We start from the raw sequence: 16,316 nt of genomic DNA, 5'->3' as shown, positions 1-16,316 counted from the left end.
TACAAAATCACAGCTACTCTTAACTCAAACTTAAAACACAGTAAGGGACATTTTTTTGTAGTACGTTTTTTTTGCATTTTTTGGACTGAGTAGAAACTACTTAGTCCAAAATTGTAAAAAAAAAGTACTACAAAAAAATGTCCCTTACTGTGTTTTGAGTTTGGACAGCCGTGCTGTGTATACATTATTTTTATTTTAAAAATGAATATCTTAAATTTTTCCATTTTGGGACATTTACATAATATAAATATGTACATATCATGCGATGTGATCTCCAAAAAATAGATTCAACGTCGCAAAACTGGCGTAGCTGACAAAAATAATATCAGAAAACGTACAAAACACTCAATTATTGTGATTTTTCTTCTTTAAAATTTGAGCAACCCTCGACTATTTCATATACAAAAAAAATTCTTTTGTAAATAAACTGTTAATTATATTACATATGTTTTGATATTTAATAACTTAAAATTGATTAAAAACTGTAAAACATTGTTTTCTATTCTGATAAATTGCTTTTTTTAAATACATCTCTGCAATGAAAATAATGACATGTTTTCTTAATTACAAATATTGCTTGTCTTCAAAATGCACCGAAGAAAAATTATTATTATCAGTATCCGAGTTTTATTGAGTAGATAGCAATTTTTCTTCTTATTAGACTTAACATTGCTTTGTAAGAATCCATCTTTATGACTAAATAAATGGCCCATTTTAAACGAATGAAACACCTTTCAACATTGATTTCTTCTTTCTTGTTGTTCCATAAGGAATATGTATTGTTCCATATGTATAAACATAAACCCATTTTTATTGCATTGTCTTCCATCATATATTACATATTAAGCATATCAAATTCTGGGTATTTACAGGGTTTACAACCTATTATATGCTGGTTTAAGTGATCATTTCATTTATGTGTAACATTTACCATTTTACCAATGATTGACATATGCAATTTTGTGGCAGTATTTACGGTTGATTTGATGTATGCATTAAATGGCGATTCTCACCAAATTATTTTACATACTGGGAAAAGCCAGAAAACATGATTTAAAAATTTTACGACGCTTATAATTTGACTCGTTATTTTATTTACAACATTTTGGGTGTATCTTAAAATGTTGTTAATACAAAAGAGGTTTAAAATTGTCCCGATTGAATTATTTAAGCTTAATTTTCTTAAGCACTAAAATTATCATCTATTGCTGATGTGTCATTCTTGCAATGGGCCGATGAAATGATAAATATGAAGAAAGAACATTAGTACATAGAAGTTTTAGTAAACATTACAATCGATATGAAAACCTTTCAGCGACTAAAAAAGGAGATAATTGTTATAAAAGTGTTAAGCCTAATGTAATTTTTTACATATTGATAAACGATAAATAATTCAGGAGGGTTTTTGATATTCGTACACAACCTAATTAGGGAATGAAAAGAGACAATTTAATACGGAAGATATATTTATTGTAAAATAATCTCATTTTAATGATAGGTTTGGAAAGAAATAAACCGCTTCAGAATATTTTAAGAGTATAATAATAGGTGTAATAAATATATACTGGTTCTATAACTCAAAGAACTGTTATTACAAAGAAAACTCAGTCTATAATTGTATTATTTAAAGCAGAATTTCAACAACGGAAAATTAACCGAGATTTTTTTCAGTGTAAAAAATGTTGTCGTGATTAGTTCATGTTAGTATGCCTTATCATATACATACAATTTATAATGAATACTTAAGGAGCATTGAAATATTATTTTAATAGATATTTCTTTTACCATAAACACTTCATATAGTAAATATCTATAACTCGGAAAAACTGGAATACACATTGTTTAAATCAAGATAACCCATTTTCCTACTTTTTAAAATCTCATTGTATAAATATATCATTCGTGAGTTTACGGTGAAAGAAATACATATATAAAAAAACAATATCATAATGCCCTTAATAAAGTATGAAAATTAAATATCATAAAAAATTAAACTATTATTGCTTAATTTAAAATTTGGCAGATCTGCAAGAGTAATAAAGTTCGAAACATTAAAAAATATGTAGCGACTTTCGAAAGTCCGGTGTTAACATTAAAAATTAAATATGTATCGTTTATTGGAATGAAAATAAATATTTATAAACCGCCTTAATTATATGTCTTGTATAAATTTTTACAACTGAATAGTCGCTTAATAATATCAATACAAACGGGACCGATGGAATTGTTTTGAATCATATCGAGATGAACTAACTCGAAACACGCAGTAACGAAACTCAATCAAACATATCGAAGCCGGGGGTGGGGAGTTCAGTAAAAAACCACTAATTTGTCATTAACTACAGTATGGTATCTTTCTTTTCCGATACCCGGCATAATTATACTATTACTAAAGGTTCTGTTTCGCACCAGATTTTTGTAATTAAAACAGTCCTTTATCGTTTTCCGATGCGTAATAAGGCAATTTGAAATGCACAATACTTAAAATTCTTTCGACTTTGGTATTTCAACACGTGGAACAGTGGCGGATTTATCAAATGTAGACGTAATTTATTTACAAAGTCACTTTGTCAGATCCTTTCACCACATGCTGTAGTCGTTGTCGTCCTGGTCGAATGTCATGAAGAAGCCGAGCATCGTGAGGTACACCACCACGTTGCCGGCCAGCGTCAGGTAGCACGCTCCCCACTGGATCTAAAAACCCAGAGTACCATATTAATCCAAATAAACCAACTTTTCCATATTTTAAAATACAGTGGAACAGCGAAAATCCAAACAAACTGGGGCTGTGACCTGTTTGGATTTGGAAAAGTTCAGAATAGCCGAGAAATTTGTAATACAGTACATTTTTTTATTTTTTATTATGAGGCAAGGGATCTTGCATCCCTCATGTCACTGACCATATTAGGTCTATTGCCACCTCCCTCTGTATCATAGCTCACTCTCAAGGCCTACGTGAGTCATGTAGCTCACAACCTGTCTTGGTGGTAAGAGTACACACATAGTATTTCAAACTACAGATACGTTGCATGCGTCTTTTACAATTAAATTTTTTACATTTCAATCTAATATTATTAACTTTTTGATAATTTTTAAACTAAATTTGGTTAAATAACATATTTTTTGGAATAATAAATGTGTTCTTTAGTATTTCTGTGTTTTTTTTTAATGTTTTCCTACAAATGTTTTTCTTCAAAATCTTGTTCGGATTTCCGGGGTTCTACTGTAATACATTCCTTTATTTTCACTAACAGTTTTGTCAAAACATTAAAATTTTCAGTTAATTAAATTTGAATGGGTTCCTTGCCAGTAGCATTTCCTGGGTCATTAGTACTATTCCTGACTTTTGGGACTGCATTGCAGCATATACCTTGAAGGGTATTGTACTTACGACGCGCAGAATTTTTTTTTTTTTAAATGCTATAAGCATCTAAATAGCCGTGAAACGGAGATATAAAATCAGCAAGTTCCGTATTGTTACATATTTACAATAACATAATAAAATTTATGTATTAATTTTAAATCAAACACAGATTTTTTGGATCAACTAAGTTGTATTTTATTAACAAAAACACATAAAAAATTATACTGTGACAATTGTTTCGCCTTGCTAGGGCATTATCAAACGAAACTTAGTAGACTCAAAAAATCTGTGTTTGATTTAAAATTAATACATAAATTAAAATGGAGTTCTACACATTAAACGCCAAATCAATAAATAACATAATAAAAGGCACACGACAAACTTTATAGCTAGTGACAGTTCAAAAGAGTTCTATCTATTATTATTTAAAATTACTCAAGTTTGGTATTTTTAAACATCAACAAATTACTAGTATTTAACATGATTTTTTTTAAACAAATTGGAGTGACTATCTGACTGAATGAAATTGTTACAATTGAGAAAAAACACACATCGCTCACTCCTTTCAAGAACGTATTCAGTTGTGCATGTTTTCGGAATGCCCAGAAAATTTACTATATCCCAGCAAAAGAGGCATATTTTTAACTTAATATTTACCCGCTACAGGGCAGAAAGTGTTGTTTTTGCATTTTGAAGAAAATGTATTGTGTAATTATTTTTTTAAATGGAGAAAAAACCTTCAGGTTTTACCTAAAAAGATCTGTTGCACAGTAAAAAGTTCAGTAAGTGGCTTGATATTTATTTTTAAAACATTGTATTATATTTTTAAACTTTAAAAACGTTCTCCTGAAAAATCAAGTTTTTTGATTTACGACGTTCTTGAAAGGAGTGAGCGACATAAGAGAGTTTATTAAATTATAAACTGTTTTACTATTATTGATGTTTTTCATTCCATTCTTCTCTATTTCATTACAATAGTTATTTTTAGTATTGCACAAACAAACACATAACATTATTGTATTTTCTATTGATTTTTCAGACACAATGGGGACAGTATAATAATAGTTGACTCACAACAGCGTCTGTGTACGGTGCTCGGGCTAGAACAATTGGCAGGGCAAACGAGCTGATGACGATTCCCATGGTCAGAAAGATGGCGAACTCCAGGGCAGAACTGGATCCCGAGGACTCGTTGTTGTACCGCCGGGCAAACAGGGTCGGCAGCGGAGCCAGGAAGTAGAATAACACCACAAAGAAGGGCCACCATAATCTGAAAAATAACCATTTTCGGAATTTTTCATTTTATTTTCATTCAAACCCTTATCCGCACCCCAATGGTGCATAGGGCACTGCATCATACAAACGCGGTGTTATCTTGATCATAAACACATGAGGGAAAGGTGATCAGCCCTTCGCTTCCGGTACCAGTCCAAGGTAATATTGAATAAATATAAGAGTGAAAAAATCATTTATATTTATTAGACCCCCCCTGGGAATCGAACCCGGGACCTCCAGTACGGTAGCCGAGTGTGCTGACCATTACACTACGGAGGCGAATTTTCGAGAAACGATTCCTAATTTTTAACAACTCATTTGATAGTTTAATTCAGTTCTATTCACTATTTGAAATTTAAGTAGGCTTTTTTTTATATTAGCAGATGATTCAGTTCCTATGATTGTTTGAATGTTGCTGATTTGCATCATGAAAGAAATTATTTTTTTGTAAACAAAAACTACATTAGTGTACTATCATTTGTTGCTTATTATCTGTGCATACTATATTTATAAATGTTTCTATGGAAATTCCTTGATGCAACAGCATTTACTAAGTAAATAAATTTTCATTGGAAAATCTGGAATTGGTAAAATAAATTAAGTGAAAAAAGTTATATAATCATATTTTATTCGTTTCGCTTCCCATACTAACTGTAGAAATTTCATTTTCCTTTTCAAAAATCTATGGATATTGATATTCTTTCATCAGGCAATACAGTACTTAAATAAATTCAAAAAAAGAACGCAGAAAATAAAGATTACGATTTTAAAACTAAACTCAAGCAGAATTCTTACTTTCTTTATCAGTAGTGAACATGAACGATCCCTTTTTTATTTGAAGGAGTTATGAATCGTAGTGTGAAAAGTAATCTTCACTTAGAGTAATAATTTACGATCCAACTGCAATTAAGATAATTGGTGATAAGAATAGGTAGAATAAAAACAACACAACTTACTTATATTGAGGAAGAGCGCAAGCAAGAATGACAAGGGTCATTCCAATTGAACCGGCAAATGCCAAAGACACCAGACTGCAAAAAGAATTATAGTAAAAATAAGTAAATAAATTAACTCGTTTAATGTTTTAAAAAAGCCAAACACAAATCAATCCCTTCTTCGTATACAATCATAAGCCACAAGTTGAGAATTTTGAGTTTTAAGAAATAAATTTCATTATAATGTATATGTATTTAGTTCAAACTAAAAAATAATCATATTTTGTTGTATGCAAAACTCGGGGAAACTCAGTACAAATGTACGGACAAAATACGTCTAAAGCGTTCTCCTGTAAAATAACATTTTGTAGTCTATTTGCAGGAGAGACCGAAATCCGTAATGTTCGGCAATCAAATAAAATCCATCAACTGTAAAAAGTTAGGAGTAGAAAGTGAGAGACCTTGTTCAAATAAAAATATAAGGAAATGGCGTGATTCGTTATTATCCTACGTTTGTGCAGTGAATTTATAAAAATGATTAATAAAATTGAGAGTATTTCAATAAATTGTCGATAAATGAAATATGGTTGCAATAGCAATGTCAAAATATGGATTCATAAAAGATAAAATTAGTCGATCTTAAAAATCATTATAATAGACTTACGCTATTTACGTCGATGGGCAGCCACATGAAACAGAAAACTCAGCGTTAGACGAACATATTTTGAAATAAATTAAACCCTTTATATTATAAACAAATGATTACAATAAAAATTTTATCAACATAAGTTTTACAAAAATGTCATAAACTGGGTAACACATCAAACAAATAAATAGAAAAGTGAAACATATGTAAAAAAAATATAATAAAAATTTTCAATTCGTAATTATATCTGGCAAAATTGCGCAAATTTAGAAGAAAATAGTAATGGAATAATAATAAAATACAACACCTTTTATTCCGGCCATTGTCAAAATTTGTTTGTCATAGATGAAGATGACTCAGGTGGCCAGTGACAAGAAGATATCGAAAATAAAAATTCTCTACGTCCTCTTTCCGATATTCAAGAAAAAACGGTAGCTGTAATGATTATTTTTAGTATTTTTTAGATTTTTTTTTTAATTGAGTTTTAACATTTCGAATGATTTGTTGCTGTTAGTTTTTTTTTAATAATAAAATAATAAAACCCTTATCCGCACCCCAATGGTGCATAGGGCACTGCTTCATATGAACACAGTGTTATCTTGATCGTTTACACACGAAGGAAAGGTAATCAGCCCTCCGCTTCAGGTACCAGTCCAGGGTAATAATGAATAAATATTACAGTGAAAAAATCACTTATATTTATTTGACCCCCCTGGGAATCGAACCCGGGACCTCCAGAACGGTAGCCGAGCGTGCTGACCATTACACTACAGAGGCGGACAAAAATAAATAATATTGAATACGTTTTTACCTAATAACAGGCAGGTTTGATAGGCGTAGTTGGCTCGACTGAGAAACTGCCGTCGTGGGCTCGATTCCCGACAAGTGAAAAAAAAATTGAAGAAAAAAATATTTTTAATTAGTCTGGGTATTTTGATTTATATCTGATGTTTTTTTCACATTTACCTTCCCTATCCCCTTACTATCCTACTTAATGACAGGCCTTTAATAAAGGCTTTGCGGGTTTTTAATTTGTTTTTAAATTTAAAACATTATTTTTCTTCTTTTGGTATCACCAAAGGAGTTTAAAAGATGGAGATTTATTTCATTCTTATTCATGAGCAAATTCTTAATTCAAACCATGCATTCCTATTCACCCCAGCTCGTTTTTTTTTAATAGTACCTAATGTGGCGAATAAATTATCCAAAACGTTGCAACACCAGAGCAGCTGACGAATTTCGCCATCTGTCTAGAATGATTTGTTATTATTTTCATTTTACACCAATATTTTTTTGTTATTTTATATAACCCCATACGGTTTCGGTTTATGATAAAGATACGCAATTATATATAATTCGCGATGCCAAGTAGATCTTGGACGGACGATTTACCCAAATGTCAGTCCACTGGTGTCGCTTTTTGTCAACCGGCCAAGGAATTGTCGATACAGGAATATTTGGAATCAAACGATTTTAGATGCTTTTATTGTCAATTAGAAGACGATACGTAAGTTATAAATATTTATAAATAAATAAATAAATATTAACATATTCATATTTTACGTATTGTAATACTTAAACTCTAATTTTTTTAGTTGTCTTTACGGACTATTTGATGCCCATAATGGAACTGAAACAGCACATTTTGTTCTTCAACGAATGGCTGCTGAAATACTATTGGGACAGCTTAGTAATAAATTAACGGACGAAGAAATCAAGGAAGTTTTACGGTAAATATAAGTGATCTTCAATTGTGTAAAAGATTCGAACCATACTCCATTCATGATGTGTCATTCAATAAAATATTTTTAAAAATGGATGAAGGATCGAAATCTTTTTATGGTGGCGTGTTGCTTAAATCACAATTTAAGGATCTTAAAAATATATTGTGCACATTTTCAGTCATAGTTAATTAAAACAGTAGTTAATATGATTATTTTGCTTTGTTTTTTGCTACTTGATTTGGTATTCTGGGAAGTGAACAATTTTACAAGGTTTGAGCCCTAAAAAAAATTATATTATTTTATACTTGACATTTTAGTCTCTTGGTCGTGAGCTTTATAACAGCCGACCGGAGCTTTGATGTCATAAATATTTTTATACCTCTGTAGTTTTAAATATTTTTTATTAAACATTTGTATCTATTTATACTGGGACTAATCCCAGTATAAATAGATACAAATGTTTAATAAAAAATGCCCTAAGGCAAACTTGAAATAGTTAACACTTTAACCACCGCGTACGCACATTGGTGCCCTCAGCTAAACACAAAAAGTTACGAAAAAATAAATTATGTAATATTTACGCTTTGAAGTTTCGCTACTCAATGGCAGGATACTTAAGGATTATCAGTTAAAATGATTGACATCTGTCGATAACATGGATTTTTTACATTCTATCAGTAATCGATATTTTGTAAATATATCCCGCCATCGAGTATTGAAATTTCGAAACATAAATATTAGATAATGCTTGTGTATGTGACTTTTGCGTTTTTTTTTAAGGCAAAGTTGTGCTTGACAGTAGGTTGTATATAGTTGACGTATGCAGTTGATAACACATGGCTAAAATAGGATGTCATCATGGCGTAAGCCAGAGGTTCCCAACCCAGTGCCGGGCGTGCACATATGAACGATTCGTATGTGCCCGCCACTTTCGACAGAGACATAATTTTTTCAAAAACATAAATTAAAAATGTGAATTATTTGTATTTATTTGTTAGTTTTAATTTTTTTCAGTGCCTACGTTTATTAAATACGTTAGTATGTTTGCAATATTGTATGTATGAGTGGTTCCTTTGCTGATAGTACTTAAAAATAAGTCGATTAAAAATAGGTGGCGCCCGCCACCTTACCGATATTTTAGAATGTGCTCTAGAGTACAAAAAGGTTGGGAACCCCTGGCGTAAGCGGTTAATAAAGTGTTAATACATTGTTTGGGGGAAATGCTTAAAAGCGCCTTTTACATATTGTTGGTAGAGAGCAGGAGACGCTTAAAAGCATTTTATTTGTTTACTTTTGGTTGGGTGCGAGAGACACTAAAAAACATTGTAGAGATCAGAATAGGGTTTGCAGTTACTTTTGATTAGTACACGACCCTATTTATTAGACAAATTAGGGTCGGGGTTGATGAAAAAACCGCCCGACAACAATATGTTAATTTTTGCAAAAAAATATGCAGTTCCCGGTAGTAATTCAATCACAGGAAACTGCCCTAGAGGTAGCATATTACGAAAATGACACTACGTAAATTATTACTATTTTTATTAAGTACTAACCTTTCTAAATTGAGACTGAAAATCATGTTTACGACATTGTATATTCATGAGCCTATAGAACATTCATTACAGATTGATATAATAACAAAGACCGAAATGATTTCAAAAAGGATTTTTTTAAAGGTTATCTTTTATTTCAGGAATGCGTTCCTTTCCGTTGAAAAGGCATACATTGAATCAATAGATGAGTTAGTTGCCGAAAGAACAAGCTTACAATTTGAGTTGCCAGATGGGGTCAGCACAGATAAGGTACTTATTTTTTGTTCGGTTATTTATTTGTTTAATGGATCACGGATCGTCTTTAAACTCTTTACCGAAAATGAGTTCTCCAGTTCTTCGGCCACATTGCTCGTAGACTATCAGAAAACCTGGAGAGGCTTGTCATAATCGGAGACCTAGAAGGTCGGAGAGCTAGAGGTAGATCTCCAGCCCGGTGGACTGACCAAGTGAAAGAGATCACAGGCCTCTCCGTTGTGGGAGCTTTGAAGGCTGCACAATGCAGGGATCAATGGCGGAGTGTTGTCCAAGGTTCCAGAGGAAGCCAGCAGGAGGGTCACAATCCTCAGCAATGAGGAAAACGACCAGAGAAGAAGAATATATTATTCTTTGAACCATTTTGATAAATGATAAACAGACAAATAATATAATTGAAATTTATCTGAATCTTGATGATTTTAGCTATCACAAAATTACGGAGATATTCTGGAGCGTCTGAAGAAAATAGATGAGCGTCTTTCTATCGGTGCCACATCCGTAGTAGCACTCATCCATTCTGGAAAGCTTTACGTAGCTAATGTGGGTCTGTACTCTTTCATCTCTCCACTTTTTATTAATAATGTAGTTAATGACATATTGTTTTGCCATTTTATGAAAGTTCAAATAGGATCTTATTAAGTAGTAACTTTCTAGTACTACTTAATAAGATCCTATTTGTATTATTAAGTAATAACTTTCTTCTTCAATATCCACACCCCAATTGCGCATAGGGCACTGCATCATATAAACGCAGTGTTATCTTGATCAGTAAATACATGAAGGAAAAGTGATCAGCCCCCCGCTTCAGGTACCAATCGGTCCAGAGTAATATAGAATAAATATTAGAGTGAAAAAATCACTTATATTTATTTGACCACCCACCGGGAATCGAACCCGGGACCTCCAGAACGGTAGCGGAGCGTGCTGACCATTACACTACGTAGGCAGATCAAAGTGACTTTACAAATTTGGAATTTAATATTTTGATTGTAATAAAAAAATAGGTTTAATTAAATTTTTGTTAAATTAACTAATGCAACACCATTCTATAAAAAAAAAATTACTAATGATGAATAATTTTTGGGTAATATATCCAAAATTAAACAAGGTTTATTGGATTGAATTCTACATTTTTTTAATGTATATCGTAATCATACAGGAGAGAGTGACCAAGTACATTTTTTACAAAAACATGATCATTGACTATTTGATATCTTACTAGCTTAATATTGTCCTGAAAAAAATCCCAAAGGATTTTAAACTTGGAAGTATGATATATTGATTTGTTTAAAATGACTAACAGCAATAATGTTTATTTTTTTGCCAAGCAAAAGTAACTTAAATGACCCTCCTGAACATTTTACATTTTGTTAGTTGGTCACTTTCTCCTGTACGACTACGATATGTTAATATGTGACGCGTTTCGTCTTATTAAGACATTATATTGAGTGTTTGATAATGTCTTAATAAGATGAAACGTTTATTATCGTATATCGAGTGTTTGTTAATGTCTTAATAAGAAGAAACGCGTCACGTATTAACATATACATAAATAAATGTAGAATTGTGTTTAATTTTGGATATATTACCCAACAATTCAATATGGAATTCTGCCAACTGTATGCAGTTACAATAAATAATGATGAATAGCTTGAACTTCTTCTTCCTATGCCTTGTCAGGTCTCCCTGACATTGGCAATCACTCTGGCGAAGGCTTCTCTATCTTGCGCCACCTGGAACAGCTCCCTCACATGTCTCATTCTGTCCCTTATATTGTGCAGTCAAGATGTTTGCCTTCTGCCAGGATCTCGCTGCCCCTCAGTTTTACCCATCAGTATCGTTTGAAGCAAACTGTATATCTCTCCCCACAGGATGTGATACAGATATGAAATTTTAGCTTGAACTAGCCAGTGATATTTTTATGAAGAAATCTCAAATTTATGGATATGAAAATTGGTATTCAGAGATACTATTTTTAGAACCACTTGAATCTCATAAACCAAACATGTTAAAGATATGAAAATTGGTATTTGTATTAACCTTTTATTTATTTTACCATTTTTTATATTATGATAAAAGGCGGCTATAAGAGAGGTCAATCAATTTGTTTTCATAAAATGCATTTCCAACTATAACTCTCAATAAAAATTCTCAACTAATTGATTTTTCTGTTTTAAGGTATTTAATTTTTTATTTAAAGAATAATTTTAAACATGTTTAAAATATTTTTTGCAGAGAACCCACCAAGCCACCTTGTGTGTGTCTTGTCGGTGGAGTTCTTTTTACATATATTTTTTATTGTTTTTATCCATTTTAACCTAATATACACACAAAAAAGAGAGAAAAAATTTAGAGTATAAACTATTTTACAATTTTTAAAGAATAAACTCTTGATCATTTACCCATTCCTTTATTTTGCCTTTGTTCCATATTTTATTTTGACTTCTAACCTCCGTCGGCAACAAATAAAAAATGTTTGGAACGAAATATATTGCAGTGTTGGGCTCCCATATTTATTGTTAAGTCTTGGGACTATCAAACCTTCGTTGTGTGTAAATCGTGTATCATTAATTCTAAGTTATGGTTTTAAGAAATATTGTCATATATGTTTTCAGGAAATAGTCGTGCATTACTCTGCAAAACGGATGACAACTACGTACTGCGAGTCGTTCAACTGTCTGTGGACCACAGTCTCTCTAACGAAGATGAGCTACTGAGGCTAACCCAACTCGGTCTGGATGCCGACCGGCTCAGGGAAGGTCAGTAACTTTCTAACTCAATGTTAGGGATATCTTTTTGAACCTGAGTAACAAATTTTTTTTTTTAAATATATCATAATATGTTGCGTGCCACATGCCGTGGAAATAAAAATGCATCAAATGTTTGTGTAACTTCAGATTTTTAATATAATTCATTCAAACCCTTATCCGCACCCCAATGGTGCATAGGGCACTGCATCATATAAACGCAGTGTTATCTTGATCGTTAATACACGAAAAAAAGGTGATCAGCCCTCCGCTTCAGGTACCAGTCCAGGGTAATATTAAATAAATATTAGACTGAAAAAATCACTTATATTTATAAGACCCCCCTCTGGGAATCGAACCCGAGATCTCCAGAACGGTAGCCAAGCGCATTGACCATTACACTACGGAGGCGGACTTTAATTTAATCTGGTTTATTTTGCTAAGAGATCCGGCTGTAAGCAGAGAAATGTTTTTATTTCAAAGTATGTAACGTGTTGCTAATTACACAAAGCGAGCGAGCTTCGACAGTCCGGCATTACAGAGGATTTGACTATGTGTTCCAGCGGAGAGTTTGGGCAACCAGTCGAGCACCCGCTGCCTGGGGAACTACCTCGTGAAGGGACTGTACAGAGCCTTCCCGGACATGAGGACCGCCATCAGCGAGCCCGTCATCGCCCTCCCGGAACTGCACGGACCCATCTCCCTGGATGAATCTTGCAGGTCTGTAGTTTTCTGAATCCTTTTCATGCAACCCTGAGAGGTCCCTAACCTAGCCGGCTCCAACAGGGGAGGATATATAGGATCAAAATCTCATATATCAATTTTAATTTTAAAACTTTAGTATTATAACTATAAAAAAAAAGTTGTTTATTGTAATAAAGTGCTGTGTCTACTGACTTCAAAAAGCTTGGATGTTGTACATGCAATTTCAACCATATGCGCGGATACTTTTTCAATGTTGTCAGCAAAACACCAATTACGTACTTACTATGTATCTGACTACATATTACCATGAACATCATCCGATCCCGGTAGCATCAGCCTAGTATACTGCTTTTAGTCAGATTTTATTGCTTAGGGTAGAAAATAGTGATTTAAAAAAATAGACACATTTAGAGTTTGAAGATTTTTTTGTCGATCTTTGCTCGTGTTAGCCGAGAAGTAGCTCGTTATAACTGTGCATAAATGTATGCAGAAAATCACAAACCAAAATGTCAAATAATATTTCTTTGTTATATCCGATATCTCGCTATATCCGTGCTTGTAATAACCGAGTTCGACTGTACGTTTGTACTCCCTACAATTCATAAATATTAATGTATATTTATCTTTATGTGAATAACTAACAGAAATATATTGTAATATTTACAGATTCCTCGTTTTGGTCAGCGATGGATTATACAAAAACCTACAAGAGTCCACCGACACAACGCAAGTCAACAAAAGGTTTGCGCAGATGATAGTGGAACAGTTCAGGACGCAAGCTTCCCTCAAGGCCGTCTGCCAAGCTGTCGTAGATCAAACGATAAGCATCTACAACGAGTACTGCTCCCAATCCTCCATCAGCCCGCGGAGAAACAACCGTAACACGCTACTTATAAGAAATTTCAACTTCCAACTACCCAATGCGCCGACGCACCGCTCTCCGCTGCTCGCGAGACACGCTTTCGGACCAAAAACCAACAATCAACTTCAGAGCAAGACAAGATCTCCTATCGACTCGAATCGCAATTCTCTCACGGTTCCCAATGAAAATAATTTGCAATCCGCGCAAGCTCCCAATCAGAATTCTGGCTCTCCCAAAAACCCGGCTAGATCTCCAAACAACGCGACTGTAAGATTCAACCCTATAATCCAGAGTCTGTCTCACAGTTCTATCAACGACGGATCCGACTACGAATCTTACACTAACGGAAGTTCCGAACACAACAGTATGCTTTCCAACTCGAGCCGGGGAAGCAAGGAAAACTTTCCCATCAACAGCGGAGATAACTACATGTCTACGATAACTTCGCAATTCACTCAAGAGTCCAATTTCCCGGATAGTTCCTCGCAAACGGACACGAGCTCCGTACTGTACCCTAATAGAATACTCTACGATGAAAACAGGAGGATAGACGCTTACGTTGACTTTTCTCAGTATTACGAGAATATAGAAAAGGCAAGACAAAGTGGAACTTTACATCCGAGTCTTAACTTATAATATAAAGTTATTTTATCCGATGCTATGATGTTATTTCTCGGCCCATGGCACACAGGACTACAGCAAAGTGTATCATTTTTACATTGTATATTTGTTCACTTTCGGATATAGTTGATTCGATTTTGAGAAAGTGTTAAGAGCTCCCAAGTTTGATTCCCAGGGAAAGAAAATTTATATAATATATATAATATTTTTTAATATCACCCTAGGCTGGTACTTCAAACGTAAGACTTGCCTTCATATAATTAAAGACGGATAAATCTAATACCATGCCTAATTTACCATTGGATGCAGACAAGGATCGGAAACAGGTATGTGCTGTATCATTAACAGAGAAGACATCGCAGCAATTACAAGTTGTAGTTGGCATTATTGAAATAATCATTTATGAGTGTGAACCATAGAATGAATTTATATCAAAACACTATACTATAGAACGGGGCTACTTGAACTTTGATGTGTTACTTGAGCCCAGTACAATTTTTTTTATTTAGATTGTGGTATCGATCAAAGTATTGTGACAAAAAGTGTAACCTCTCAGGGAAACAATGAATCATGTCGATACGTTCATTATTGTAGACCAAATATAAATTTAAATCTTTTTTTGTACTGGGCTCAAGTAACACATCAAAGTTCAAGTAGCCCCGTTCTACGGTACAATAGATTTCCGGGATTCATGGTTAAAAATTCAGATTATTAATTTCTAGTCAATCTAACATGCAATGGAAAAATTGATCACCAACAAAAATAATAATAAACAATCAACATTTATATTCTTTACTGTGTGCGGAATGTCAAATAATATTTAATCACAATATTTGTATATAATTATAAGATAGCTTTTTCAGCGACTTGAAAATTCAAGCTAATTCTGGGAAATCCGAATTCTGCTATAAACTTTTGAGATTTGTTACTGCTTACATAGTAAATATGTAATAAAGGTACTTAATTATTGTACCGTAATTTTGCATATTTGTATTGTTATAAATGACTAACAAATGTTTTTCTAAATCAATATACGTATGTACATATGTAGTTTTTTATTAATTTAGTAAAACTAATATATTTGTATTGTGTGCCTTCATGAACTTTATTATGTTTATATTATCAGTGTGTTCAATATGCAATGAATAAAAATATACAATCGCCACTCAGAAGAAATTGTTAAAAAATGAATGCTAAACAAATAGCCATATCCAAACTAAACCTTTTTTTGTGTAAGGGTGGAGACTGACCGGAGCATTTCGTCATAACATGCTCGCCGCGAGCGATGTTACGACGAAATGCTTCGGTCAGTCACCACTGTAATAAAAATGGACAATTTATACAGCGCTATTTTTGTGAAAAATCACCTCAAAGGCTTTAAGTTTGGTATAAAAAGATAACTTGGCACAGTTGCTACAATATGTCTGTTTGTTCTGCACCCCATGGTACATAGGGCACTACATCATATAAATGCAGTGTTATCTTGATCGTTAACACATAACGGAAGGGTGAGAACAGCTCTCCGCTTTTGTTACCAGTCCAGGGTAATATTGAATAAATATTAGAGTGAACAAATCACTTATATTTATTTGACCCCCACCCTGGGAATTGAACCCGGGACCTTCTGTT

At 33.1% G+C, this 16,316-nt stretch overlaps 2 protein-coding genes across 3 annotated transcripts; one reads left to right on the top strand and one right to left on the bottom strand.

Moving 5' to 3' along the window:
- Nucleotides 1-216: 216 nt before the first annotated feature.
- Nucleotides 217-6,561, bottom strand: LOC148312576 (leptin receptor gene-related protein). Of its 2 annotated transcripts, none has more exons than XM_088276303.1 (4): nt 6,239-6,561; nt 5,596-5,670; nt 4,439-4,634; nt 217-2,694 (listed from the first exon to the last, which is right to left on the bottom strand). In XM_088276303.1, exons 2-4 carry the CDS (start codon nt 5,634-5,636, stop codon nt 2,581-2,583), a joined length of 351 nt encoding a protein of 116 aa, XP_088132429.1. In that variant the 5' UTR covers nt 5,637-5,670; nt 6,239-6,561; the 3' UTR covers nt 217-2,580. The 2 variants fall into 2 exon arrangements, with proteins under 2 accessions (XP_088132429.1, XP_088132436.1); XM_088276310.1 differs by having other exon boundaries at nt 6,528-6,561.
- Nucleotides 6,562-7,422: 861 nt separating this feature from the next.
- LOC148312575 (TGF-beta-activated kinase 1 and MAP3K7-binding protein 1-like) lies at nt 7,423-14,883 on the top strand. Its single transcript, XM_088276285.1, has 7 exons — nt 7,423-7,727; nt 7,816-7,950; nt 9,638-9,746; nt 10,176-10,296; nt 12,368-12,511; nt 13,063-13,219; nt 13,871-14,883. The coding sequence occupies exons 1-7, from the start codon at nt 7,582-7,584 to the stop codon at nt 14,700-14,702; spliced, it is 1,644 nt and encodes a 547-aa protein (XP_088132411.1). The 5' UTR covers nt 7,423-7,581; the 3' UTR covers nt 14,703-14,883.
- The last annotated feature ends 1,433 nt before the right edge of the window (nt 14,884-16,316 follow it).

Source organism: Brachycentrus maculatus, unplaced genomic scaffold (genome assembly GCF_059751285.1).
Source record: "Brachycentrus maculatus isolate JH-2025_06_01 unplaced genomic scaffold, ASM5975128v1 h1tg000038l, whole genome shotgun sequence".
NCBI lineage: Eukaryota > Metazoa > Arthropoda > Insecta > Trichoptera > Brachycentridae > Brachycentrus > Brachycentrus maculatus.
This window is presented reverse-complemented; position numbering and strand designations above follow the sequence as displayed.

Coding starts and splice junctions, on each gene's coding strand:
- LOC148312576 (XM_088276303.1), bottom strand. CDS start 5,636: ATGACCCTTGTCATTCTTGCTTGCGCTCTTCCTCAATATAA. Junction 4,635..5,595: donor TGCGCTCTTCCTCAATATAA/GTAAGTTGTGTT, acceptor GTTATTTTTCAG/ATTATGGTGGCCCTTCTTTG. Junction 2,695..4,438: donor CACCGTACACAGACGCTGTT/GTGAGTCAACTA, acceptor CTGGGTTTTTAG/ATCCAGTGGGGAGCGTGCTA.
- LOC148312575 (XM_088276285.1), top strand. CDS start 7,582: ATGCCAAGTAGATCTTGGACGGACGATTTACCCAAATGTCAGTCCACT. Junction 7,728..7,815: donor TGTCAATTAGAAGACGATAC/GTAAGTTATAAA, acceptor TAATTTTTTTAG/TTGTCTTTACGGACTATTTG. Junction 7,951..9,637: donor GAAATCAAGGAAGTTTTACG/GTAAATATAAGT, acceptor CTTTTATTTCAG/GAATGCGTTCCTTTCCGTTG.